At 43.5% G+C, this 27992-nt stretch overlaps 1 protein-coding gene across 2 annotated transcripts; it reads left to right on the top strand.

Moving 5' to 3' along the window:
• The first annotated feature begins 28 nt into the window (after positions 1 to 28).
• Positions 29 to 27973, top strand: GSN (gelsolin). Of its 2 annotated transcripts, XM_072883018.1 has the most exons (18): positions 76 to 151; positions 937 to 994; positions 14986 to 15187; positions 16132 to 16286; positions 17421 to 17582; positions 17814 to 17963; positions 18250 to 18339; positions 19288 to 19420; positions 19872 to 19960; positions 21278 to 21493; positions 22329 to 22462; positions 23260 to 23350; positions 23936 to 24106; positions 25102 to 25276; positions 25542 to 25666; positions 26211 to 26288; positions 26995 to 27055; positions 27528 to 27973. In XM_072883018.1, exons 2-18 carry the CDS (start codon positions 962 to 964, stop codon positions 27695 to 27697), a joined length of 2235 nt encoding a protein of 744 aa, XP_072739119.1. In that variant the 5' UTR covers positions 76 to 151; positions 937 to 961; the 3' UTR covers positions 27698 to 27973. The 2 variants fall into 2 exon arrangements, with proteins under 2 accessions (XP_072739120.1, XP_072739119.1); XM_072883019.1 differs by lacking the exon at positions 937 to 994 and having other exon boundaries at positions 29 to 151.
• The last annotated feature ends 19 nt before the right edge of the window (positions 27974 to 27992 follow it).

The raw sequence follows: 27992 nt of genomic DNA, 5'->3' as shown, positions 1-27992 counted from the left end.
CCCGCCGGCCGCTACCGGCAGCCGCGCCCCCTGGCGGCGGGCGGCGGGGCCGGGGCGCGCCGCGGCCCGCCCACGGGGCTGCCCGGCCCTGCCCTGCCCCGCCCGGCCCCGCTCCCGGCAGCTGCGTCTACCCCGCGAGCGCCAGCACCAGGTAGGGCCGGGCCGGGTGCCCCGAGGGGGTCGGGGACGGGCCGCAGGGAGCCCGCCGGGGAGCGGTGGCGCGGGCTGCCCGCCCCGCCATGGCGCGGGGCGCTGAGGGGGCCGTGAGGGGGAGTCTCGTCCCCGCGACCCCTCCGGCTGGCGCTCGCCCGGGCTGAGGGGAAAGCCGCGAGGTCCTCGCCGAGGGGGCGCGGGGCGGCTCCGGGAGGCGGCGGGGGGGGTGTGGGTACGGAGGGAGGCGGCGGCCGTGGCGCCCCGAGGCTGTCAGCCCCTCGCAGGAGGGAGGCGGGCGCCTGGGTCCCGGCTCGGTGCGTTTCCTACGGCATCTGCGGGGACGGCGGCCAGGCTGCGTGATCGATCTCCGTGACTTCCATCAGCACAACGCCTCAAACTTTGCGGTGCCTCAGTGTAACAGTTACCGTCCTCCAGAGAGCTTGGCTTGGTGCGTTAACCCGCCCGGTGAGGTCGGAGAGTGTGTCGGTGACATACCCCGAGGAAGGAAGGGCCAAAATACCCCAGAGAGCTGGGCCGGGCCTGAGGAGTCACCTGTGAGGAGCAGGGCCTGGCAGCTGGCAGGGGCTGGGCTGCCTCCGCTCCCCACCTAACTTAGGGTTCGTGTGAAGGCTGGTAAAAATAGTGCAAGTCCCTTACGTGATGGGAACAGCGGGGGTTTTGTTTGTTTTTTTCTTTGCCTGGGGGAAGAATGTTTGAAAGCTCTATTTGAATAGAAATTAAAAAAAATGTAGACACTTAAAACGTATTTAAAATGTTTCCTAGGAAGAGTGTTTAAAAAAAAAAAGTTATGGGGATGACTTGTTTCAAGGAGGCCTCATTAGTAAGTAGATCCTCTTTGAATAAAACTGCTTTGAATGTTATTTGCTTTTGGATGTAAAAAATCCGACTTTGCTAACAAGGATGATACTAGCATTGTTTCCCCTTAAGTCTCTTATTTTTCTTACTGATCATTACAATTTCCATTTTCCACTACCAACTTTCTGCATGATGCAAGTTTATCAGCAAAAAAATTTCCTTTGCTGGGGTATGGCATGGCTTAGCTTAGGGTGTCCTACTCTGGAGTCAAATGGGGGTGGAGGGTCCTTAAAATCTCTCATCCTTTAGGTTTCTCAAACTATTTTACAGAATACTGTACAACATCCGTCTGGGCAAATGAAGCAAAATCCGAGTACTGAGGAATCAGTCTCGCACAGCCTTGGCTATTGCAACTGGTTTCTCTCATCTTGTCCATGAGATATTCTGTAGTCCCTACTACAGAGAGGTGAGAGATCAAAGTTTAACCCATACCACTAGCAGAGAGAAGCAGAACTCAGCCTTGTTCAACATCTGCTCTGCAGGATGGCTGCTGCTGGCATTACAGCCCTCTCCCTGCCCGCCCCACTCTATCCGTGCTAGGTGTGGTTTCAGGCTCTGGATTGAACTTGGCTGTTCACCTCCAGAGTGGATAATGAGAATGCTGTCCTCGGCGCTTACGCACCAACCCTGGGTGTCAGCATTAGTTTATCTGTACCATTGATGGGCCTCGTTGCAGGACTGACTTGCTGGAGCGGTGAGAAGTCCAGCTCCATGGATTTCACTAGAACTCAGCATGAAGATAGGGCAGGAATTGTAGGTATACCTCAGCATTGACATAGGTGGATGGTGAACTTCTTAAATGTTAAGTGTTTAAATACAGGGAGGGATTTTCCAGTGGTTGTCTTGAGTATTTAGCTAACAGTTCGTTTAGCGAGAGCTGAGTACCTGCAGCGTCCCCAGGAAAATGTCTCCTGCTCTCAGAAGAGTGGAGGCTTTCTCCAGCTGGATGAAATGCCAATGCTATGGGGAAAACACTGGGGACATTGAACCAGCCATCCATCTTTGGCCGCTTCTGAATGTCTAAAGGGTGACAAAGCAAAAATGCTCCTGCTAGTTTCAACTTTGATTTTACAGGCACAAATCCAACACGTTTGTGAATTTGTTCCTTTCATCACCGAAGCAGGGATGTGAGATAGTGTTCCACAATTGAGTTTCATGGTTCTGACAATGTTATCAAGGGGGATTGCTGCCAGCTCCAGCTAAAAGTCTGGCTGCCTGACATGTTCCATTACAAGGCTGGTTTTGTAGATACTTCATATTCTTTTGTGAGTGCTCCAACCACTTACTGAGTTTGTAGTGTGGTCGGCAGTGTCTCTTGAGGGGGAGTGCTTCTTCTGTGGAAGAGAAGAGCTAAGAGCCTTCCTACAGGACAAGAAACAACAGCTAGCTGTTTTCAAAGGCCCATACTGAACTAATGCTTCCTCCCCACCCCAAGTTCAGCTAAAATAACTTTTTGTTGTAAGTTGGGTATTTTACAGAGTCTCGGTGGGAACTAAATAATTCTTAAAATAGCACTGTGACATATTTTATTACTCAGGATTTATATCTGCTTTCAACTCACTTTACAAATACAAGCTTTCCATTTTAATTCCAGTCTCAGACATTAGTGTTGCTACTGAGTAGCATGGATATGAAAGAGGATGTTGGACAGGAATATGCAGCTTCACAAACCAACCATTTCCCACTTTTGCTTTGGAATCCTGACACCAAAAGACACAGGTTTTTTTCTTCTTTTTTTTTTAAATATGAGCTGAAGTGGTCAAGTTGCAGATTGGTTGCAGTAAAGCAGAACATGGTTAAAGACAGATATAAAGTAGCTTGGGCACAATAACTAACTATTGTCTAGGAAGAAGCAGCTGCTCTTGGTTTTTGTTCGCTTTCGCAGCACTTAGGAATTGCCATGTGAGTAATCTAGTTCTGAATATGTCTCTGCCTGATTGGTATCAAATGCTTTTCATGAAAAGGCAGAAAATTCTGATATGGGCAATTTGTCAGTAATAAGTTGTGTATTATTTCTGTTGATTAGTGGTTGTCTGATTCTCCAAACCAGGTATTTGATATCCCTTCTAAAAATTTAAACTGAAAAGAAAATTGTATATATTGTTATTTTATATGTCCAGTTGTAATCTCTTTTGAATCCTTTCAAACTCAAGACTCAAAAGATGTCTTGTGCAGTGGCTTTCAAAGGTCACTGAGGTTTTACATTAAGAAGGAAACCTCAAGTTATCTTTTTTTTTGTGCAGCTTATTGCTTTGTGTACCTCTGTCATGTCATTTGTTCTGCTTCTCACAGCATTACTTCAAGTCCTTGTCTTTTCAGTCTCTTAATCATTAATTAATCACTTCAGACACTAAGAAGACTAAGGTAATTGGAAAGAAATGCTCTGGATGATTAATTTTTTTCCCATAAAAGCAATAAACTTGCTGGAGTTCTCAGCTACGAGCCATGCTGGAACTTTTTTTCCCATATCAGACACAAACTCCCTAGGTGGGGATAGTGCACAGCTATTGAGCCTACAACCGTGTTTTGTCAGTTTGTGAAGCATTTTTCTGCAGGAGGCTCCACAAAACAGTGGTAGCGTGAAAAGGCAGTGCAGTCAGATACAATCCTCGGGGCACAGGAGCAGAGAAGCTGTCACACTGGTTTATCAGTCTCTCGTCTCTGACTGACGGCAGCTCACAGCAGATGTTTAGACAAAGGAAGAGAATGGAAAAATGCATGGGCAGTTTTTCTCAGGTCTATCCTTGTGACTTTTGGCAGGCAAGAACTGTCGTGATTAGGGATTTCCTGAACTGAAGGTTGCATTCAGATTTTTTTTTAAGTAAGGAGAATAAAAGTAAATGAACTGGCAGCAGGAGTGTCTGAACAGACTTTATACGCACCGGGCCTGGATTTCAGAGGATATGCTTCTGCCTCATGTCTGCTTCCCAAGAAGTCATGGATGTTGGCAAATTTCCAATATTTACACTATGTCCTGCAGTCTTCAACTCCCTGATAGCAAAAGTACACTGATTGCCAGAGCAGATTCATCAAGCCTCCTATTAGCTGTTTGGCACACCGCTAGGTGACTCTCTTTTTCTGTACACGTACCAATATGCTCATACCCTCCAGAAACAGCTACACTGCCGGTACTTGCCCGATCATAGCAGTGACTGCTTCTCTTGCTGTAGCACAAGTCCTGGTATGTCCATCACTGTACAGAGACGCTCAGAGTACGTAGTCTGCTGATCCGGGTGTGTATCCAGGGCACTGGAAGAGAGCTGCCTGATAGTATGTCGCTGTTAAATCCCATCATAGGTGAAATCAGATCAGACAGTGTTCGTAAGATGTCAACTATCAGTCCTTCACACCTGCTCGGTAAGGGAAAGCATGGTCAGAAACATTAGGAAAGGAAGTAGCAGCCTTTAACAGCAAGCATTTGACTCTCAGCAGGATTGCCAAGTATTTATCTCTGATTATCTACTGATGATGCATTTGCAAGGTTAAATAGAGCTCTGACATTAGTGGAGTTAAATAGAGCTCCAGCAGCTTTTTCCTGGGGTGCTTTGCAGTGCTTGGCAACCTGAAAATGCCAGACTGGAATAGCCATGCTGGATCACTGCCACTCAGCTGAGGGAGAGCGGTGGTGCCGCTGACGTTGGAGTGGTTGATTTGGTTGGTATTCTGGGGATTTCTGCCTGTTCACACTTCCCTCTGGAGAATAACCTTTATTTTAGCTTGCCTATTTATTTTTCCCCACCTTGGTGTGGACTAGGACTTAGCTAGTAACTGCATCCTCAGTCAGGATATTCAAACCAGCTTGTCAGGTTTTTTGATCAGAATTTGGGATGTGATGGTGGCTGGGTGGAAGGGCTAGATGGTATAGACTCTGAAGTTTGGTTTTATTTTTTTCCTCCTTTTACCCATTTCAAAGTGTTATTTTCTGACTACAGGCTATGTTTTTGGTCTTTCCCTTCCTCTTCTCCTCTTTTGTCCCTCATTCACCTCCCACTGAGAACTCGAAGAGCTGGAACTGATCTCACCTCATGTCCCAGTGCAATTGGGAGAGGGAGAAACCACTGTTTGTCTGTATTAGGAGGTAGTCAGTCAGTGGGACGCCATCCAAAAACAAAGTTTAAACATATGTTATTTACAGAATGTTTCCACACACGGTAAAAATATAGCTACAATTCAAAACAGTGTCTTTAAAACACTGGAGGAAATGAATCATCCCGGGATCTTTCAGGATGGATGGAGGCTGCTGTGCTGAGAGCTATCACCAGTAGGACTTTCCCTTCTTCCAGGCTGTCTGCTTTGAGAATACTTGTGGTTCCTCAACACCAAATCCCGAAGCCTGCTAAAAATAAAATAAAATAAAAAACCTCTGTTAATCACCAGAGGGAGAGCTGCAACCAGTTTGCTATGAGGAAGAAGGGAGTGTTTTGGCCTGTCTGTTCATAGCATTGCCCTCTTGTGGGATGGGAGCTGGGCACTCCTGCTGCCAAGGCTGTGGTTGCAGCTGGTTTTGGAGCTGAAAACAGCGGTCGTGAGAAGGTCTGTCTCTTCAAGCCAGAGTCATTAATGCAGTGGCCACACCTGCATATGTTAGGAGAACTGATAGCAAAATGGAAAGAGGAACTCGAGTATCTCTATATGTCTCCACACTCATTTACTGGGAAGCAGGTGTTTATGAAGAAAACCACTTCATGTGAAATGAGGGAGTCCTGTCTCCTCCTGGTGCAGAGCTGCCTGCATGTGTGTGTGCTGGGTGCAGGACTGGAGGAAGCTTTTGATCGTAGCAGTAGGCCAGTCTCTTTTGCCTGTCAGCAGGTAACTGCAGGTACCAAAAACCTACATTGGTTGTAACTCTCAGCCATGCCTCGTGTGCTGATCATTGTCCGTGATGTAGAAGCAGCACTTTGATTTTGAATGTATATTAAGTGAACTAATTTCTGTTAATTCTGAGTTGCTTCATGTCTCGTGTATAGGTTTTTGAGACGGAAAGATAAATTCTGTGTGGAGCTGATTTGGAAGGCAGGAGCTCACTGAGGCAGTTTCTGTGCAGTTACCCCAGGCTCCTGCTGCTGTTGCAGCAAAGCAAGGCCAGGCCCTGTGGTGGGCTTGCTGTAGGACTTGGATGTGCTGTGCTGTATCAGTGTGGCATAAGACAACATTTCATCTACGTGATTTTTACTCACAATTTGTTTATACTCAACCCTGATATTTGCATGTACTTATCTTGTCCTTGTCGGACGTGTAGCAGTGGCTTATTGTAAGTCCTTTCACCTAGCCGCCTGTGTCTGATGCTACACTTACAGTGCAAGGCTGTGTTTCATGCTTCCCTTTTGGACTCATTTTAGGCCACCTCTTCTGGTTCCCAGCCCTTCTTCTCCAGTAATAACACATTACTCTGTTCTTCTTTGGGTTATGGATAATGGATTGAACAGGCTTCTGTGCTACAGAGGAATGTATTGGCTAGTTCTCAGGCGAAAAACAGTTTGCATAAAGTTGCAGATCATTTCCCCTGTACACAGTCAGGACCTGGTGACTGGAGGAAGAACATCTGTGTCATTTCCCTGCAGCTGACCACAGGCATGTCTTCACTGCCTCCATTAATGTGTTTTGGCTGTCACCACCAGATCTCTCTATGGGACATAAGATGGGGTGGTAGTCATATTTTTATGTCTTACGGGTTACATAAACACTCCATTAAGACATGTTTTCGGCACTGAACAATGATTTGTGTTTGAGTATAATTCAGGATTCATTTTTGCTCACAACTGAATGAAAGTAGTCAGTGGTTTCCACTGATCCGTACTTATCTATGCTGTGTGTATTTAAGTGCATGATTGTCACGGTTTAACCCCAGTCGGCAACTAAGCACCACATAGCCACTCATTGTTCCCCCCTGCCCCGGTGGGATGGGGGAGAGAATTGGAAAAAAAAGTAAAACCTGTGGGTTGAGATAAAGACAGTTTAATAGGACAGCAGAGGAAGTCAAAATAACAATCATAATAATGATAAAAGAACATACAAAACAAGTGATGTGCAATGCAATTGCTCACCACCCGCCCACCGATGCCCAGCCTCTTTCCGAGCAGCGATCGCTGCCCCCCGGCCAACCCCCCTGGTTTCTATACTGGGCATGACACCCTATGGTATGGAATAGCCCTTGGGCCAGTCGGGGTCGGCTGTCCTGGCTGTGCCCCCTCCCAGCTTCTCGCTGGCAGAGCAGGGGAAGCTGAAAAGTCCTTGACCAGTGTAAGCACTGCTCAGCAACAACTAAACCAGCAGTGTGTTATCAACATTATTCTCATCCTAAATCCAAACCACAGCACTATACCAGCTACTAGGAAGAAAATGAATTCTATCCCAGCAGAAATCAGGACAATTATTCAGCGCTCACGTATGCTCTTAAGGTAGGGCTTTTAAACAGTTGATCGTATCAGCAGATTTTCTCTGGGTGTGTTTCAGATGGGAGACCTATATATTCTCCAAAAGTTTCTCCCATGTAAGCGATAATCTTCCCAATTTACATCAGTGCAGCTGAGAAGAAACTCAGGCTTTTGTGTTGAAGTTTGTAGCCCCGGTGCATTGGGCTGAACCCTCCATGTTTACTAAGTGGATCATATTCAAAAGGTAGAGAGACCAGAATAGAGCTGACATGACTCATAATGCAAACAAACAGCTGGAAAAAGTGAACAATACTCAAATCATCTGGGTGTTCTAATTTGCTAAAGTGGTTAGTAGGAATTTTAACTTATGAATGCAAAAACCTACTTGCCAGTTGTACAGATAATGCTGTACTTCATGTCCAGGACTGTTGATCTGAGTTCTTGGAAGCCAATGCATATTTTAAATGAAGGAGGAAGCTGCTGAAGGGACAATGCCAGTTTGAATTTTTTGGATCTGTGGCTGGCTGCGTCTGTTAAGATGTAGCTGCTAGGAATACCATTAGCTATGCTGCTCCTCATATAGAGAACTGAAATAGTTTATGGAGTCACCATGGCTAGGGTAGGAGGAAGCTCTTCCATGCCAATTTTTCTTGTCCCAAATAAGCTTTGTTTACTACCTTCTTCAAGGGATGGAAGGAAAGGGGTTGTTTATAGTTTCATGTGTATATGAATTTAGGGCTGTCTGGAGACTGAAAACTAATCTATCATTTTACGTATTTTTCAATGCCTATCACCTTGGCAACAAAGCTGAAGTCCCACCAGATTTATTTTCAGTGGCTTACTGAAGAGTTAGTCATAATATATACTGTTTTGGCAAGGAGGCCATAAGGAATAGACAAGTATTTTTGTTTTCAGTATGCACTATCAGCTGTTAATACTGTGCTGAACTATCTGCCTTTCTCTGTTTTATGCAGCATCATGTCTTGAGTTTTTTATTGTCAGAACTTGAATGACTGTAGTGTTCACTCTCACAATCTTCGTAAATTCATTAGAGTTTTTATGGGTTGGCAAAGGATCAGAGAAAAAAGAAATGGCTGTGTGAGTAGTCAGAAAGTATAGATCCTCTTCAAAGTGTAGAAATAGCTAAATCTGAAGCAAGCAAATAACTTTATTTGTGGTACATTTGATCTCTTCAGTGTCATTATTTCAGGCAGTGATCTGGAGAATGCAGCTCTTACTCTGGGAGTGTTACTGTCGCAAGTACAACCTGTTGATTTCGTTGGGATTGATCATGCTAGTAGGATTGTACGACTTTGCCGCTTACAAAACACAGTGACTTACAGTTTTCCTGTTGTTGCAGCAGAAATATGGTGGCGATTTACTTCTTCTGGCACTTGATATAGGAGGTCTGGAGTGCTGTGAGACAAGAGAGTCTTTCTTTTCCTGAGGAGATATATTATTATTTCTTTGGAGTAGTCCATATTCTCCAGGCAATTTTTGGCAAATAATTAGAGGGAAAGAGAGAATTAGCTGGGTGGAAATAAAACTGTTTGCCCCCAAGGTACAATAAGGATTGGTGCACAGGAAGCTTTATTTGCAGCATGAATGTTGTGTGGATACAGACTCTACTAAGATTTACTGTTCTCCCCATATTTTAGAAATTCAGTCTCTATTTGCAAGTTATTTTGATGCTCTGCAGTATTATCCGTTAACATAAAAAACACAGCCTTTGCCATCTAGAAATGCAGAAATTGTTCCAGAAGTAAGCAGCAGGTGTTTTAGATAGTCTGTGGTGTAATATTATGTTGGCTGCAGACCTTCCTGTGTGGGCTTTGTTTATGCAGCAACTTTAGACAAATTAACTGAACCTATCATGAACTAGACACTGGAGCTGTAAATGAGAACAACCACATGGTATTCTGGCCTACCACCACTTATTTCACAGTCTCATTTAATTCAGCCAAGCTTTCCTGAGCAGCCCTATGCAGGTAAGTCCTTACCATATTTGTGGGTATATACATGTGTGAATTGCCACAAATTAACTGTAGCTCCAAAAAAATGTTGTGCTCATTTTTCTCTAGTTAAGTGGCCAGTTACTGAATAAAAGCTGCAAGGAGAGGAAACTATTGAACAGTGGTTTTTCGAATGTGAGGGAAACGGAGTTCTGATGCTTTGTGAGACAAAGGAAAATAAGCCCCCTCACCCCCACAAGCACTGTTTCTTTTAAACCAGGATGCTGTTAATGTAGTGATCAGACCTCTGGGTCTGTGTTTCACGTAAATACTCACTTAAAATGTCTCTTTCCTTTGCGAGACATAGCCCTCTTTACAGCTGAGTCTATTTGAATGAACCACTGCACTTATTTCTTTTTTCACCCACTATTTTTACCAGCAGTTTTCCACCTCTTCTTTTCCAATTGCCCATCTTCAGTAAATATCCAGGAAAAAAAAATCCAGAAGCATCACTGAATGGCTTAAAAATATATGTGTTCTTTATAGTCTTAGAAACATCAGAGTACAAAGTGTTGTGAGGAAAGCCCTGTAAGCTAATATTTGCTGTGTCATATAGAGGAACTGGCTACTAAATATTTATACCCATTCCATTGTGTTTAATCTTGCTTTAATAATTATTTAATTTAAAAATTGTTAAAATATTATCATTACTGTCTTGTGCATTTTGTGTTCTGAAATACTCTGGCAATACCAGAAGTCAGAGGATGTTTTGGTTGAGTGTGTGCATTCCTTCAGCTTTGGTAAAGCTGCTCTGAATGTTTGAGGTTGAGTCAGGATCAGACTGGAGCCTAACAGAATAAAGATTTTTCTCCTCTTTTTTTCAGTATTGGATGATATTGCCTCACAGAAAGATACTTTAGATAGCATCATTAGATGCTTTAGATGGTGGTAGGTGTGAAGATGTGACAATATATGTGATGTGGAGGAACTAAGCATTAATTATTCCCTCCAATGGACTTTGCAGTGTGATGAGACAGACTAAGAGATTCAGGGCTCTGTGTCCACAGGTTTTTCTTGAAGGGAACAGGACATTTCTTTCAGCATAGTTGTGCTGGGCCACATCTGAGCAGTGCAGAACTGGGCACCTTCTTGGCAGAAACAAATTCAGAGGAGGGTAAAGACAAATGGTGAAAGTGCTGATGGCATCAATTCATGAGGGCGTAGAGTGACTCTGTGACAGATGCATGGGAGGCACAGCCACAGAGATGAATGTAAAGAGCATAAATGGAAGTATTTAGGGAGGGAGGCAAAGAGAACTGTTTATTATAAGTTGCAGGGTGGAAATAAGAAAGGTGTTTTGGATTGGATACCAGGAGAGAAAACTACTGAGTCCCAGATCAGAGGTGGTGGAAGCATCAGCTGTCAGGGCTTCCAACAGCACCATAACAGAGAGGAGGCACAGCAGGGCAAGAATGTCAGGTTTGCTGAGCAGACAGACTACATGGTCTTTCTGACTTTTCTGGCCTTTCCTCTGAAGCAAGCAGCTTCCAGCCTCAGGAAAATAATTTAACTCTTTCCTGGAGAAGCAGTCTCTAAATTCTGCCATTGATCTGTGAGCCAGATGCAGACTTTTGCACAATGTCAGCTTCCCTCACATACCGAGTGTCGCATTTTGTGTTTGGTAAATAGGGAGCACATCGCTGTAATTATTTCTATAGGCCAGTCTCCATTATATGGCATTCTCAGCTAGGCCTGTCGTGATTGTGTTAACTGCACATCTGGATACCATAATACATTGTTGTCTTCCACTGTTTGCTCAAATCATTGGACTTCTTTTCTTAAGTTCTTGTTTTTATCATTATGCAGCCAAGTGTCATTTAGATGATCCATCTGCACTGAAATCCTGTATTCCAAGTCCTTTCCTTGTTTTCCTTAAATAACTTTCCTTTGCTTAAGACGTTGGCTCTGCGTAGCACTCTTTCTGTGACTAAGCTGGACAGTTTTATTAACATCAACTTGAAATTTGCCTTTTTCTCATGTCTCCAACAGGACATCCTTTTCGGTAGGGTTCTGGCAATCTTATCTGGCATATGCCCTCAATAAAACATCCAGAGCACAGATTTCTGTGGCTTGGTTTAACAATGCAACATTCGCTGACAGCAGTAATAAACCATACCAGCTGTTGGAGTATATTACACTTATTCCCTTCAGATTAATTTTTACCAAAGAACACTATAATATACAATTTATTCATTGTAGCCCTTTTTCCCTCTTTTGCCTGTATTTACATTGTGCAATTAGTTGGCAATGTGAGCTTGGACTGAGGGCAAAACTTATAAAATGCCAAGTTAATTAGAAGACCAAATAAATAGTTTTTCCAAAATATCATATATGCTTATGCGCATATATCTGCAGATTGCAATATATCCTAAAATGGGATGCTAACAAAGATTATCATCGTAGGTCTTTTCGCCTTCAGTCTGTGAAGTTTGCCCAAGCGTGGTACTATACAGGTATGTATTAATAAAAAGTCCAATGTATTTTTCCATTTATAAGGGACCCATCTCTTTCTAATGTTATGCAATCCAGTCATCTTGGTTTGGGGATGCTGCAGCTGCAGAAGCCTTTCACAGCTGGCTTCCTCAGAGTCAGGGTTCCAACATTTTTTTCACTGGGTCCTAGACCTCAACTTCCTTCACAGAGATCAGAAATACCAGCAAGGACTAAGACTTTGTCTTTATTATCTATGTCAGTTTGAGAATTTCCAGTGAAATTTTCAAAGGTACATTAACTAAATCGGAGTTTGCCACGGTGACATTTCAAAACAAAATGCATCAGCTTGGACAACAGAGAAGCAGAGTGTTCTAATGAGAGAGAGAGAAAGAGAGAGAGAGAAAGTATTCTCATGGGGAGCAGAGAAAGCACAGACAAAGTGGGGGCTGATCTTTCTTTCCCTCATGGAAGTTTTGTTGTGGACTTTTGTGGGTGGAGGATTTTGGCCCCATCTTTTGCGAGATTCTGAAAGTAGGAACCTCAGACTGTCAGTAACTCATCCCTGGGTGCGTTAAGAGCAAAAGAGTAACCAGCAGCACAGCCACACGTAGGCATTAGTTACATTCCTCCTAGCATTCTCGTTTGACCTTCCAGGATATTTAGAACCACAGACCAGAGAGCATGTCTGAGGCAGGTCTCTGCGCATCCCTTGGGCAGTGTTTGGCAGACGCTGTATCACAGACACTGCTGCTTGCACCTCCAGGAGCCATTCCACCCTCTGGTAAGAGGATAGGGCTGCTGTGTGCCTGGGGTACTGCAATGGAAAGTGGGATATAGCTCTTTCTGCACAGTTTACTTACTGCAGACACTTGGAAAATGTGATAGATTGGCTTGCTGAAGCGTGAGAATGGTTGGAAGAACAAGCTCTTTACTGGTGGCAGATCATTGGTTTGCTATGACCAGCCATACTATGTTGTAATTCCATTGAACTGAATATTCCTGTCACAGGGTCTTGCTACACCCTCAGTAATATTTGGTTGTGAAATTACTGAATTAGCCCGTGTTCTGTCACCTACCAGATTACTAACGCCCTTTTGTTAACACGCGAGCTGAAATACATTGGTCCGTCCCAAACCCCTCCAGAGTGTATTACTCTGATAGTAGCTTGCGTGGAGATTGCATTCAGGCGCAAGACACACAAAGCACATGCTGAATTTTGCATCTTGCTCCCCTGAGAAGTTCAGAGAGATGAGGGCGTGTTCCCTCCATCCTTAGGTTATTCAGTTGTATCCTTTCAGTGCTTCTCTGTTCTTCTCATCTCCAAAATCTTTCTCTGCAGCCCTTGGCATCTGGAACAGCCTTTCTGTTCCTCTGCGTATCATCAACTTTCCATTTATTTGCAGTTTCCAGCTGACAAAATGTTGCCTCTGTTGCTGATGTCTCTTAATGTCTTCCTCTCTTATTGGCCCTATGACTAGATACTTGGCTTGTTTGAACATAACTGCACTGTCGGCTGTAATGGATAGCATATTGTCCTGAGTTATTGCCTGCTGGGATTAAGCATCTGTAAATGGCTGAAGGAGTCTCTGAGACTTCCAAGAGGTCTGTTTGCACAAACATGTTACGCCCCTATATTGCAGAGGGGGTGGGTGTGTTTGTCCCTGATAAAAGATTGGCTTCTGCGGCTCATCTTCACTAGCAGCAAGAGGAGGAGGGAGCTGGGACTCCCTACAGCTTCTGCAGAAGAAGGGAGAAGCCCATTTGCTGTTAGAAATGGGCAAACAGGACTTAAATTACATTTTTCTCACCCTTTTTTGCACAATGGCTCTGAAGCTGAACTGTGTTAGCTCCATGTCTGTTGCAGGGCTTGGATATGTTGTTACAGCAGCTGTTGTGCTTTCAGCTGTGGTAAGTGATTAACATCACAATTAAACATTGAAAAACTTGTTTTTCAATTACTTGTAAGATACACACTCTCTTTTAAGTCTTTCTAAGGAGTTTGTCCAATTTTATAGTGGGAATTTGGGAGAAACTAAGTCAGGCTGACTGGAATCATAATGTTAAAAGTTCATTGTGTTCTATCTTTGTTTGATATCTGATTTCAGCTTAGGAATCACTTTGGTAGCTAACTTGCTATTTTGCTTTCTAGTTTGTAACATTCTTTATTTCTGCCTTGAAAGCTGAGCGTATTGTACTTTTGTCCATCAGCTACTGTGAACTATCTTCTTTGTCAAAATACTGGATGCTTCTAATATAACATTTTAATTTTTTCTTCCCTGTTATCTGATACCACTCAAAGGCATGCTGTAATATATGGACAAACTTCCTTTGTCAATACGACGTAAATGTTTTATTTCCTTTCAGTATTACCAAAGTGAATTCTTTTATAATATAGTTATAGAAAAGTGTTCATTATGTTTGTTAAAAGAATGGATTGCATATTGTTAATACATTGCATTAGTATGACAATACACATATTAAACCAAAATTGCAATGTCCTTAGGACAGGATGTTGTGTATATTAGTGTAATTCCTATAAGGGAACAGTTACACAGAAGTACTGAAGTAACGTGTCAGAAGAGAAGATATATAAGAAACCTGTTAAATATCTAACTTTGATGATATTCACAAAATTTTCCAGAAGGAGCGGGATAAGATAACACAGGTTTTAGGAAAACTCTAAATAATGTTTGTGCAAGATGTACAACATGTATAGTTAAAAGGGGTTTATTTCCTACAGTCTTGAATGTCATGCAGCATTTATAGAACAGAATAGTCAGCAAGGGGATTAGTCTTTCACTTGTGTGCCATTTTGAAAAGCTATAAATTAGTAAAGAAAATATGTAGAGTAAAATCAGGAGAGGTAGACAGAAAACAGAGAAAAGAGAGTTTAGGAAAGAGCAAGTCAGGAATAAGCCAGGAAGTAGAGTTGATTGGAAGTGAAAATTAACAGTGATCGATTGAGAGATTCTCCCCCCCCCTTTTTTGTTTTTCCTTCAAAATTAAGTGCAAGAGAAAAAAGGAAACTTTCCACTTGTTGCCTGGAACAATAGTTAAGAGATCAGAAGCGATATAATTTAAACACGTGCTTCCCTTGTACTATGCATATTGAACAACATTCTCTGTCTCGCCTCTAGCCTGTCAGCATGGTGGAACACGCTGAGTTTTCGAAGGCTGGGAAGGAACCTGGCCTTCAGATTTGGAGGATCGAGAAATTTGATTTGGTACCAGTGCCAAAAAATCTGTATGGAGACTTCTTCACAGGAGATTCTTATCTGGTGCTGAACACCATCAGACAGCGGAGTGGAAACCTCCAGTACGACTTGCATTTCTGGTTAGGTAAGTCTAATGGGAGTGCCCCTGCTGAACTGGGAGCCCAAAGTGAACTCTGTTCCTTTCACTACACCAGCCTTGTCTAGTAAGTGTTACCCAAGGAAATAAAAGGCAGAACTGGCAGTATAGTGAGAATGCAATTTTGGGTGCATATAGTGCTACTGACCTTAAATACTTGAAATGGTTTCTGCAATAGTGAGTACAGCCATCTCTGTACCTAGAAATAGCTTTTTCTGATCAAGATGACAGAATAAGTCCCTGTTCTCCAGACGCTCACAGAGAAGACAAGATCTCAGATAAAAGGGGCGTCTGAAATCCTTTCTGTTTGAAAGGACTCAATGAGTGGGATTTTTCCCCCTGAAGTTCAGACCTCCTAACTGGCCTTCTGCAGTAAATGTCACCAAGGAACATGGTAAGGCTTTCTCCACATCCTGCAAAACTGAGACTCTTTGACAATATCATAGTTGAAGCTATATAAGATACTTGCATGGTGGCTTGTTGTATCTGCCATCTGTCAATAGGTTTTCCACACTAAAGGGCTCCAGAGAGGCAAACTGCTGTGGAACTGGTGCCCCACTAGTACCTACAGCCTTCGTAAAGCCTGATAATGTCTTCCTGCAGATTCATCTGTCTGTGTGTTTGCTCCATAGCAAGTTTCCTTCCAGGACAGGGTGAAATGGCAAAAGAAAAGTGAATGATACCTACTAAAGAGACAGCTGTGAAGCAGTGGGGCTGCAGCAGTTACAATGGTATTGTCAGCCTGCCAGAAAAATATAATTTATACTGCTGTTTGGAGTAATTATTAGAAAAGTTTGGAAATGGCTATTCTGCAGACCTTCCTGGAAAATAAACTTCCCAGTAATCTGCTTTCTCCCTGGTGTTTTTGCACAGTTGAATGCAGAGGCGGAAATCCTACCTTCCGTCCAAGTTGTTGCCTTTTCATTTCTTAGGAGATGAAAGCTCTCAAGATGAGCGTGGGGCAGCTGCCATATTCACTGTCCAGATGGATGACTACCTTCAAGGGAAGGCTGTTCAGCATCGTGAAGTGCAAGGCCATGAGTCCTCAACTTTCCTGGGGTACTTCAAATCTGGCATCAAGTACAAGGTTGGTGATAACTGGGTCTTTATACTACCAGGCTGAATCAAGTCTGCAAGAAATGGCATCCTGCCCACTGCCCAATTCTCCAAAGAATGAGAATTGCCCGTTTTCCAGTTGCTTAAAAACCATTCTCAACCAGATGTTTTCAATGAGTTGGAACTGACAGGGTGGAGAACTGCAGATCCCAGGGGAGAGCTTTGGCTGAATTAATAATACACAAGCAAAGCCCCAGGAAACTTTAGGAATCGAGGTTTTGTTTTTCTTCAAGAAGCAGAGGAAAGAACAGTCCCAAGACGTCTGGAATGAATTTAAGAAACAGCAATCTGAGTTAATGGGAAACGCCTACCCAGTAGATTTAATTTCTCCCCACTTACATAACAGAGTTTGACCTTTCCAGTCTTTTTCTGTGCTTAGCCCACCTCCTTAGCACATGTAATGTTTTGGTAAAGTAGACGAGTAGTAGTGGGAGTTATTCTTCCATGCCATTGCAGTAAAGTGGAATAGAAGAAGTAGAAACATGCAGTCAAGAATGGTAGTTCGTTAGGAATCCAGTGGCACAAGGAAAGTGATATCAGGTCAAATTCCTGCAAAGTGCTTACATTTCCTCATGTCTAAGACTTTCCTAGTCTTTCTGTTTTGCTTATTTCCCACTCATTTGTTGTTACTTTCATTAATTTGAATTTGGTTGTGCTTTTTTTTGAGGATAACTGACATTAGTCCTGTTGCCTACATTGACAAGTAATTCCAAGTATCTCTTTGTCAGCAGAGAAGGTGAATCCTGAGGTTGGGATAATTTCTGGTAGGCAGGACATATAATAAACATGGAAATACACTCTTCATTCCACCAGTCAAAATCCTATTAATACCTCAACTTATTGTGATCTTTTTCAAATTTGGAGATCTCCAACTGTATTGTATCAGTGTCCCTTAGATGCTATGGGAATGGATAGCTGGGAGGTACCGATAGATATATGCTATACAAAAGCCCAGCCTGGGCAAACTCTCTCTCTCTGCAAGCTGCTGATGACCCTCTTTCCTGTGAGAGGCAAAAACTGCTCAGTGATAGCAAATCAGTAGGATTTTCATTTTTTCTGAAGCAACAGCACAAGTGTGAATTGCTGTTTCTTCGTTTTCCCTTAGGCTGGTGGCGTGGCTTCTGGCTTCAGACATGTGGTTCCCAATGAAGTGACTGTGCACAGGCTTCTGCAGGTCAAAGGCAGGCGAACAGTCCGAGCGACGGAGGTCCCTGTGACCTGGGACAGCTTCAACACAGGGGACTGTTTCATCCTTGACCTTGGCAGTGTAAGTACCATGTAAAAGACAAGTTTAGCAGACTTCCAGGTGCAGGAGATGCCTATAGTTCACGTAAGGATTTTTTTTCCCCACTCTGTTGAAGCTGTCTCAAGTGTTGAGCATTGTGAAACACGGTATAGCCAGTCTTTTAACATCTTTCAGTCTCAGCCATTCTGCCATCTTGTCTAGAGGGGGGTTGTTACGCTCTGACAGCTGCGTGGTCTTTCTCTTTTCCCCCAGAACATCTTTCAGTGGTGTGGCTCCAACAGCAACCGCCAAGAACGGCTGAAGGCCACTGTGCTGGCCAAGGGGATTCGAGACAATGAGCGGAATGGTCGTGCCAAGGTCTATGTTTCGGAGGAAGGATCAGAGCGGGAGGAAATGCTTCAGGTTATTCGCTTTGTCCATTTGTCTGTGCTGGAGTGGGAAGGGTGGTATGTGGAAGAATGGGTGGGATGGGTAGACAGGCTCAGTAGTGTGTGTCTTTACATATGAAGTGTTAGTGCTGTAAACACTCAATTCAATGCAGACTTGGTCCTCTGCATCACTAGGACATCAGAGTATATTTTCACTGTTGTTGATCTAGAAGTTTCTTCTACTTGTTCTTGTGGCTGGAGCATCTGAGGAACAGAGATTCTCTTGGATTGGCTGGTAATTTTTTTTTTCTCTCTCACAGGTCCTGGGACCAAAGCCCAGTTTGCCACCAGGAGCTTCTGATGATACCAAAACTGATACAGCCAACAGAAAGCTGGCTAAGCTCTATAAGGTAACAAGAAACCCTGACAAATAACGTTGTGGAGACTGGAGTGATCTTTGCACAGTTAGATGGAGCTGGAATAGCAGAGAGGAGCTAATCTGATCCGAGTCCTGCTTCTGCCTCATTCTGCTGTTAGCTTTTTATGAAGTTTTATGTATGCACCTTGGTTGCTTACACTGCATATCCACATGCTTTCTATTGTCTTTATATCACCACTGCTGACTGTAGTGAGACAGCTGGGAATTTCCAGGAATTTTTGAGGGAAAGGTGGAGTGTGAAATGAATGGGGAAAAAAGAGAGTTTTCCTTTGTGTTATCAGGCATTGTGTTAGGAAGATGACAGGAAAGAACTAGAAATAGTGAGCCTGAGAACCAGGATCTACCCCTTTGTACATCCAGTGAGCATGATGAAGCAATGATTTCGAAGGTAACATTTGCCATCAGCCAGTGTAAGTGTAGAAGAATGTCCAAGACTTTTTGGGAGGAATCTTCTCTACAGCAGTCTCTGGTAATGACTTGGTGAATATCTGCCAAGATGGTTTGTAGTGTGGACCTTTATCCATTAGTAAGTACAGGAACGCAGACTATTAAACCCACTTGACACAGGGAGGCCTATTCACAGTTACCAGGACTGTCCCCTCCAGTTCTTGGGTGCAGTTGGTTTGTTTTAGAAGGTATTTCTTGGCTGCTTGTGCACCAAGGATATTTATCATTTTGGATCAATCTTTCTTTGATTGTATCTGCTTTATTAGAAATACTTGAAATCTTCAGAGAAAGTGTTATGTTTTTGTCATACTGTTGCTGTGTCATAGGTATCCTGTTTGAAAAACAATAGTGCCTGAAGCAGCCAATGCATTCAGATTTATTTCCCTTCTACTCCCTGAGTTTTGGACTATGGCCATGAAGCTGGAGGGGAACAGACAATGCCTTATCTAATCCCCATGCTGTGTTATCACAGGTCTCCAATGGGGCTGGGAACATGGCAGTTTCCCTGATGGCAGATGAGAACCCCTTCTCCCAGGCAGCCCTGAGTACAGATGACTGCTTCATTCTGGACCATGGCACAGATGGAAAGATCTTTGTTTGGAAAGGTACCATAGAGATGCGGGTGAAGCTGATTATAATCTTCATCCAGTTACCAATCCCTGTTTCTTTCAAGCAGGGTAGGGGAGCATACACGATGGTGGTGGTGCTTTTCAGGGCAGGTTCGGAAAGCATTAACAATCTCAGAAAAGCACTCTCATCTGAAATGTCAGGTGCTGAGGTACGGGGTCTTTAGTGTAGAGAATTAAAGGGAGAGTCCTGGGAACCAGGAAGAAAAAATTAAATTAATATCATAAGTAGAAAGGCAATTGTGCTCTCTCAGCCATCACAAAAGGCGTAAAAGAGATCGAACAATTGTCATTTGCTATTTGGCATCATCTAGCTGGAAGGCTGGGCCCTTCTACTGTTGCAAAAGGTAGAAGTACCTGGGACAGTTTCTTCTCTGGGTATGCAGAACTTTTAAAAAGTTGAGCTCTTTTCTCTCTATGTTTGTTAAAGGCAAGAGCGCGAACTCTGAAGAGAAGAAGGCAGCACTGAAAACAGCTTCTGAGTTCATTGATAAGATGGGTTATCCAAAACATACCCAGGTAAGGATGTGCAGCCCACCTATGGCCAACCCCCAGACACCACTGAGGTTACTTTTCATAGAATCATAGAATCATTTAGATTGGAAAAGACCTTTAAGATCATCAAGTCAAACCGTTAACCCAGCACTGCCAAGTCCACCACTAAACCATGTCCCTAAGCGGCACATCTACATGTCTTTTAAGTACCTCCAGGGATGGTGGCTCAACTACTTCCCTGGGCAGCCTGTTCCAGTGCTTGACAACCCTTTCAGTAAAGAAATTCTTCCTAATATCCAACCTAAACCTCCCCTGGCACAACTTGAGGCCGTTTCCTCTTGTCCTATTGCTTGTTACTTGGGAAAAGAGACCGACCCCCACCTCTCTACAACCTCCTTTCAGGTAGTAGTAGAGAGCGATGAGGTCTCCCCTCAGCTTCCTCTTCTCCAGGTTGAACAACCCCAGGTCCCTTAGTCACTCTTCATCAGACTTGTGCTCCAGACCCTTCCCCAGCTTCGATGCTTTTCTGTGGACACGCTCCAGCCCCTCAATGTCTTTCTTGTGGTGAGGGGCCCAACACAGGCCACTGACTCCAGAGCACGGCTCATGTGGTGTCACTATAGCAGCCTTTCAAGTAGCTCTTGTTTTGGGTGATCTGCTCTTCTACAGGGAGATATTGCAGTGTTGCTCCTGGGCTAACACTGTCCTTAAAATAGCATTTACCCCAATACAACTAGTATTTAACATTTCTTCCTCTTAGATACTTTTTTTACCTTTTCCATGGCCTTCTCCAAAGAGTGAAAAAGAGAAGGCGTAGATAAACCTGCCCTTTTTGTTCTTAGGGAGATGATTCTAAGAGCTTAACATCCTTTCAGCCTTCCTCAGAACTCACCTGAGACTGATTCTGCATCCTATAGCATATTGAGACCTGTATTGTTGGTTGTGATAGTATGGACCTTCCAGGTGTAGTTACGCAGGGGCTTAAAGATTGAATAACACTGGCTTGAAAGAAAAAGATCCCTTCAAACTAATGGTCACATCAGTAGAAAACATGGTTTGTGATGTGTCTTTTCTCTTGGAAAAGATCTGCCCGGTATGGTAATAGCTGGAGGTACTGTTGATTGCCGTGTCTCTGATGATGGCATCAGTGAGACCTGACATTGCTCTTAATACCGCATCTTGGCACTAAGCATTTCACTACTGTGATCTCAGAAGAGCTGTACCAGGCAATTCTCTGTCAGCCTGAAACCAGTGCTCACATGAAGCAAGGAGTAGCCAGAGCTGGAGCTGTGTGGGATGGGGGGCAAGGCTGCTCCTGATGGGCTGGCTCATTTGTTTCAGATCCAAGTCCTCCCTGAGAGTGGTGAGACACCTTTGTTTAAGCAATTCTTCAAGAACTGGCGGGACAAGGACCAGACAGAGGGACTGGGGCAGGCTTATGTTTCTGGTCACGTTGCCAAGATCGAGAAGGTACCTTTCGATGCTGCCACTCTGCACACCTCCAAGGCCATGGCTGCCCAGCACGGAATGGAGGATGACGGCTCCGGCAGGAAGCAGGTGAGCAGTGTCAGAATCCCTTTGGGAATGTTTCCAGAATTCTCTTTGCTACTTGATGTCATTCCTGCAAGAGCAGCAAGACGAACGGAGGCCTGAGAATCATCAACACTGCAGTTTCGTAAATGCTGGGGGAACTTTTAAGACCAGAAATACCAGCAGGGTCTTGAGAGCCCTGCAGCTAAGCAGTGTAGATAAGCTGTTAATTTTGACCCCAAAATTTCCCTGGGGGCAATGCTTCACCCAACAGTGTGGAGCCAGACTTTCTCATTCCTCCTCTCTGTTATTCTAGCTGTTGCCATCACACCGGTGATGGGTGATTGTCTCAGAGCACCTATCTCATGCACCTGGATGCATGCATTTGTGCATAGAAGCAGTGGTGGAGGTCAGCTTGAAAGGGCTGAGTACTGTCCAAAAGCCCACAGAGGTCCTAGGCAACGTTAGACTTTTCAAAAGTCCCCAGTAAAGCCTAAAAGCTCCATTCCTGACCATCTAACTGAGAGAAATTGAAACGATCACATCAGGTACAAAGTGGGCATCGGTGCTGGCGGTGCTCGTAGTCTGACTCGCACTTTCTCCAGTGGTTCTGACAGTTCTGATGAATCCGATCAAGGTTTGGGAACTCACAACAGGATAAGCTAAATGTGCCCTGCTTCCAGGCCTGGCTGCAGGCTGTGGAAAGCCAGGCTTCAGTAGCGTTCCCCAGCAGGTGGGGCTGCAGGACTGAATTTGGGAGGCTGAATTTCGGAAGAAAAGGGAGCAGGACCTCTGCCAGGGAAGTCTGCTTATTCTGCTGTCACGTTGAACTCAGAATATTTTTGCTCCTCTCCTTCTCTAGATTTGGAGAATAGAAGGCTCTGAGAAAGTGCCAGTGGATCCTTCGACGTATGGCCAGTTCTACGGAGGGGATAGCTATATTATCTTGTACAATTACCAGCATGGTGGAAAACAGGGACAGATTATTTACACTTGGTAAGGAAGTTTTCCTGATACAAGTCACGAAACACTGGGGCTATGTGGAGCTGAGAGTCCACTTCTTTGAAAGTCGATCACTGCTGGTTCCCACTTACAGAGGATCCTCAGGGGATAAAATTTCACCCTGGATAACCTTCCCTTGCAAACAAAACAATACCAGAGGTCTGGAATGTTTTGTTTGAAGTGGGACAATGGGAGGAATTACTGTGCTAGTGGTTCCCCCCCCCCCAGTAGTTACTCCCTTCTTTGGATCAAGCTCTAGGTCTTTTTGCAGAGTTCCTACATATTTTGAGACCACTGTAATTAATTTTTGATACTCTGCCACCTCGGCTGGTGGCCTGTGGCTGTTACAGTTCCCAGACCATGCCCTTAAAGAGGAGTTTTTCAGCAAGCAGTCTCACAGTGGTCTTCTTCCTGCTTGGCAGCAAGCAGAGAGGGCGCAGGCAAGCTGTCTAACTGAAACCAGAAAGGATGCAGTCTGTATGGGGGCTGCATGTGTAGTTCCTGATAACAGTACCAACAGGCATGTTTTTAAACTAGCTGCTAGAAAGATAATGGGAGATAGGCATGAAGATACTAAAGAATCTGTGCTTATTATCTAGAAAACATTCCTCTCTCTCTCTGTAATCACTGCCGTACAACATAGAATAGTGAATTTCTCCTTCATGTTGAATGAAGTGCTGCAGAGGTGTGGTAACAAAGGTTTTCCTTACCTCTTCTTGATCTCTGTAAAATGTGCGTGTGTGTGTGTAAAAGGGCTGAAAATAAAACTGAAATTTTGCCTTGTCTTTCAGGCAGGGCGCAGATTCCACTCAAGATGAAATTGCAACCTCTGCATTCCTCACAGTACAGCTGGATGAGGAGCTGGGAGGCAGCCCTGTGCAGGTAAAAAACCCAAGCACAACCAACCAACCCACTCACCCCAACACTGTGGGAATAGATTTTTTTTTATTATTTATTTTTATATATATATATATATATATAAATAAATAAATAATAAAAAATCTCTCTATATATATAAATATAAATATATATATATAATATATTTTATATATATATATAGATTAGTTATATGATACCAACTGGCAGTGGAAAAACCCAGTCATGTAGCGGCAGCCTCCAGCCACGGTGTAGGTGTTATGGAGTGGCTGTGTGCCTCACCTATGCACCAGGTATTACACAAGAAAGTTTTGCAAGTGGCCTGTATGAGACAGGAGGTTTTTTATGGCTGTTACTTGTTACCTCTGTGCCAGTGGATCACTCACCAATTAAAATGAAATGGCAATTGTGAGAGCTCAGTTTAAACACTGGTCTGTTTTTGCACGGGAGGCAATAGCTAAGCTCCTGTGACCAGCTGGGTGCTATATGAATATTCCAGCTGGAAAGATGGTTCTAAAGGCTATTTCTAGTATATCTTGTGCTACTCTTCAGCAGCAGCTTACAACTGACAGCAAGTTTCTTTTTCTCTAGAAACGAGTAGTGCAAGGAAAAGAGCCACCTCATCTGATGAGTATGTTTGGTGGAAAGCCCTTGATTGTTTACAAGGGTGGAACCTCTAGGGAAGGAGGCCAGACAGCACCTGCAGGAACGCGGCTGTTCCAGGTCCGATCCAGCACCTCGGGGGCTACTAGAGCAGTAGAGGTATGTGGAAAGGGAGTTAACTTCCATGTTGTATGCAGAGGCTGCGATGGGAACATGATCCCTTTGAACAGAACAAGGGCCAAATTGAGCTCTCTGATGGAAACTGAAAAGACATTTTGAAAACTTTACCAGCTGTTAAAAGATTCCTCTTTTCCCATGGATAAGTAGTGATACTCATTATTTTCTAATTAGTTTATAAATATCACCTTGAATACATTTAAGCTATTTTCTCTTCAGTCCCCACTAGATGTGGCACCCTGCATGCTATGATACTTTTCAAACTGTTGAAAACCATTAGGATCTGGCGGTTGTGACTTGTTCTAAGCCTGTGTGACAACAGTGAAGACAGAAAGTGCTAAATACCCTATATGCAAATAGAACTTGTGCCAGGACATAGGTTAAAAGCTCTACTCCTTTGAAAGAAAATGCACACAACACTCCACACCCCCCCGTGCAACAACAAAAGAGAGGCTAAATCGTAGTCAGTAGCTACAGGTGAGGCAAGAGTACTGTTTTATGTCTGCAGCAACTTCCTAAGTTTCTAGCTTCAAGATGGCATGTCCTTGTTGACATAGAGGAAATTACGTTAATGATTCATCAGCCTCAGCAGCAGGGATATTGCTCTACAATGGTCTCCCCAGCAAGTTCTTAAATCTCCCGTCATAACCATAAAGACTGGCAAAATGACAGATCCAAGCATTCTTGCCATAGGTCATATGTATCTGTAGATTACACACACAAACACACATTTATTTACTCTTCTCACGTGATTAAGTCTAACTCATCACTCAGAGGCAAATACAGAACATACCTTATAACCTTACATGCTCGTATCTTGCAACGTATCTTATCTTACAATATCTTTTTTTTACATTGTATCTTACAATGTCTTGTTTGCAGTTTATTCAAAGATAGGTACCGATTTTTATTTTGAAATAATGGGCTCTGTGTAGAGGGCGATTACATCTGACACATGCAATGTTCTTTCTTTTCAGCTGGATCCTACTGCCAGTCAGCTGAACTCCAATGATGCCTTTGTCCTGAAAACTCCCTCTGCTGCTTACCTTTGGGTTGGCCAAGGAGCCAGCGATGCGGAGAAATCAGGAGCACAGGAGCTGCTGAAGACACTGGGAGCTCGCCCAGTACAGGTTTCTGAGGGCAGAGAGCCAGGTGAGGGAGGCGCAATGGAGTCTGAGATAATTTCTGTGTAGCTGCATGTTCTCAGTAATTATTTAATGGATATTTTCTTTTGTGTCTCAGAAGAAGGGAAAGTGGATATAGGCACTGAGGGGCTTCTCCAAAGTATCTTCATTATCTTTAACAGCGCACTCATGTTTGTAGTTCTGACATAGAACAATGCTTCAAGTCCTACCGAAACCATACTGCTACCGTGGCTTCCATGAATAGTTGAAGCATCAGTGTCTCTCTTTTTCAGATAATTTCTGGGCAGCTTTGGGTGGAAAAGCTCCTTACCGTACCTCTCCCCGGCTGAAGGACAAGAAGATGGATGCTCACCCCCCTCGTCTTTTTGCATGCTCCAATAAGAGTGGACGCTTCACTGTGAGTATCTAAGAGGATAGTCAATTAATTCAACATCTGTCTGACAAAGCTGGGAGAAGCTCAGTCCCAGCCTGCTCTGAGCCAACCAACAGGCTGTTATACCTTAGCTTCCTTTGCGGTGTTGCCTCCAGAAGGAAGGCACCAGCACCATTTTTCTGCAGAGAGAGCAGCCAGTTCTGTTGCGCTGTTGTGTCAGCACAGCAACTTTCTGAAGCATGAAACTGGTCCTGCCCTGATTAACAACTAGCATTAAGACTCCTCAAATTTTAACTCATTAATTTTTCAAGTAAAAAGAGGCAGCATTACAAGTCTTGGGCATGAGTGAAAGAGTTTCTCTAGGTAGACAGGGACTGATTTTGTGTTCTGTGGTCTAAGAACACATCTGTGACAGCCCCAGTTGCATGGTCAAATACCATGCCAATGTCTAACTTAATGCATCTCACTGACCGGAGGTGAAACTAGAACCTCTGTGAACTGGGTTTCTCCTGTAAAGGTAAAATGGCGCCTGAAGTATGTGCTCATCTTTTAACCTTATGTTTTCCAGATTGAAGAAGTTCCTGGAGATCTGACTCAGGATGACCTTGCTACAGATGATGTTATGCTCCTTGACACATGGGATCAGGTATGTCACATTTACCTAGCAAAGAGGGATGCAAAGAATAGGCACAAATTGGCTCTAGATTGAGACCCAAATTACAATAGCTGGAAGAGTTGTTGTGTTATAGAGTCCTTTCATCTTCAGGCCTGAGAACAAATCGCCTCACTAGTGACACTGAAGAGAACTTACACCCGGAACTTAAGAAGAGAGTTGGTGTCCTGCTGCTTCTTTGGGTAGCTTAAAGGCTGAAGAAGACACACTGTTGTGATCGTGTGTCCTCCCCCCATGTGTAAACTTCTCGAGGGCAGCACCCTTGTCCCGGCTGGAGAGGACTGCAAACCATTGTTAGGATTCAGCGGTTTAAGATACTGACACATTTTCTGTTATTTTTCAATAACAGACTGTACATAAATCAGCCAAAAGGCAGCTTAGAGATGAATTTTGTATGTTTTATGTAAAAATGGTCAAACATCTGCTACTTTTTCCTGATGTTAAGCTAGTGTATAATTTGTTCATGTATCTAGAATTTACATAGATAAAACAGTCAAAAAGCTTGTTATCTACCAATAGCTTTAGTCACGTAGGTCAACAATCCGGGCACACTAACACGAGTATGTTCTTGTTCTGTGTCATACTCTGTTCACTGAGACTTTGTCTAAATTATCCTTTCTTTCATAAAGAGATCAATTGTTGCTGAAATAATTCATATTGTTTTTTTTTTTATCTTTAGGTCTTTGTATGGATTGGGAACGATGCCCAAGAAGAAGAAAAGACTGAGGCTTTGAAATCCGGTAATGTCACATTTTCCTCTCTGAACTGTTTCTTATTTTCCACTATCTGATCATAAGGCAGGCAATTTAATATACTGAGAAACATACCTTAATCACAACATAAAATTCAGTGTTGTGATCAAAGCGATCACATCTCTCAAGAAAGGAGGATCCCTACCATCAGCACACAGAGGTGTAGTATTCAGCCACACTGTGCTCAACCCCCAACGCTGAAAAAGTATCCTTGTGTGGGTAAGCAGGTGGAGGCTGCCACTGTATTACAGCATTTTATAATCCTAATGCCAGTTTTCTACAAACAAGTGCCAGTCTTCTACCAGGTATAGATAAAAACAGAGTGAAAACTTCTGTGGTTTTTAAACGAACAATCTGAAATTGTATCTCTAGCACTCATTTAGCTACAATTAAGCTGTTTCAGCTGTTGCTCCGTAAGACTTGTACTCTATGAGATTTCCTTCTGCTTGTGTCTTTTCAGCTAAACGGTACATTGAAACTGATCCAGCCAGCCGAGATAAGAGAACTCCAGTCACAGTCGTTAAGCAAGGGTTTGAGCCGCCAACCTTCTCCGGCTGGTTCCTGGGCTGGGATGATGACTACTGGTCTGTTGATCCTCTACAGAGAGCAATGGCAGATGTGGATGTCTAAGTAACAAGTTTTTTCTTTTTTTTAAGTGGAGCAAGTTTAGTGCCTTCAATGCCTTCAAGAGCTACTTCCTCCTGCAGGATGCATGTTAACAAGGCAATGATGTTAATAGCCAATTAGCTGTGCAATAATTACCGACAACAATCATGACCAGTCATTGACCCTACTCCTTGCTTTGATTATATTTAATACAATAAAGCTTGCATGGAATATGTAAAGGACAGAAATGGTGGGGTTTGTTACGAAGAAGAAAACATTAAACAGAACCTGTAGATCCCACACTTGAACTTGCTTGAAA

The sequence above is a fragment of the Ciconia boyciana genome, chromosome 18, assembly GCF_034638445.1.
Source record: "Ciconia boyciana chromosome 18, ASM3463844v1, whole genome shotgun sequence".
Lineage (NCBI taxonomy): Eukaryota > Metazoa > Chordata > Aves > Ciconiiformes > Ciconiidae > Ciconia > Ciconia boyciana.
The sequence above is the reverse complement of the archived record's forward strand: the minus strand, read 5'-3'. Positions and strand labels throughout refer to the sequence as shown.

Coding starts and splice junctions, on each gene's coding strand:
- GSN (XM_072883018.1), top strand. CDS start 962: ATGGGGATGACTTGTTTCAAGGAGGCCTCATTA. Junction 17,964..18,249: donor AGCGGGAGGAAATGCTTCAG/GTTATTCGCTTT, acceptor TCTCTCTCACAG/GTCCTGGGACCAAAGCCCAG. Junction 25,667..26,210: donor ATAAGAGTGGACGCTTCACT/GTGAGTATCTAA, acceptor TATGTTTTCCAG/ATTGAAGAAGTTCCTGGAGA.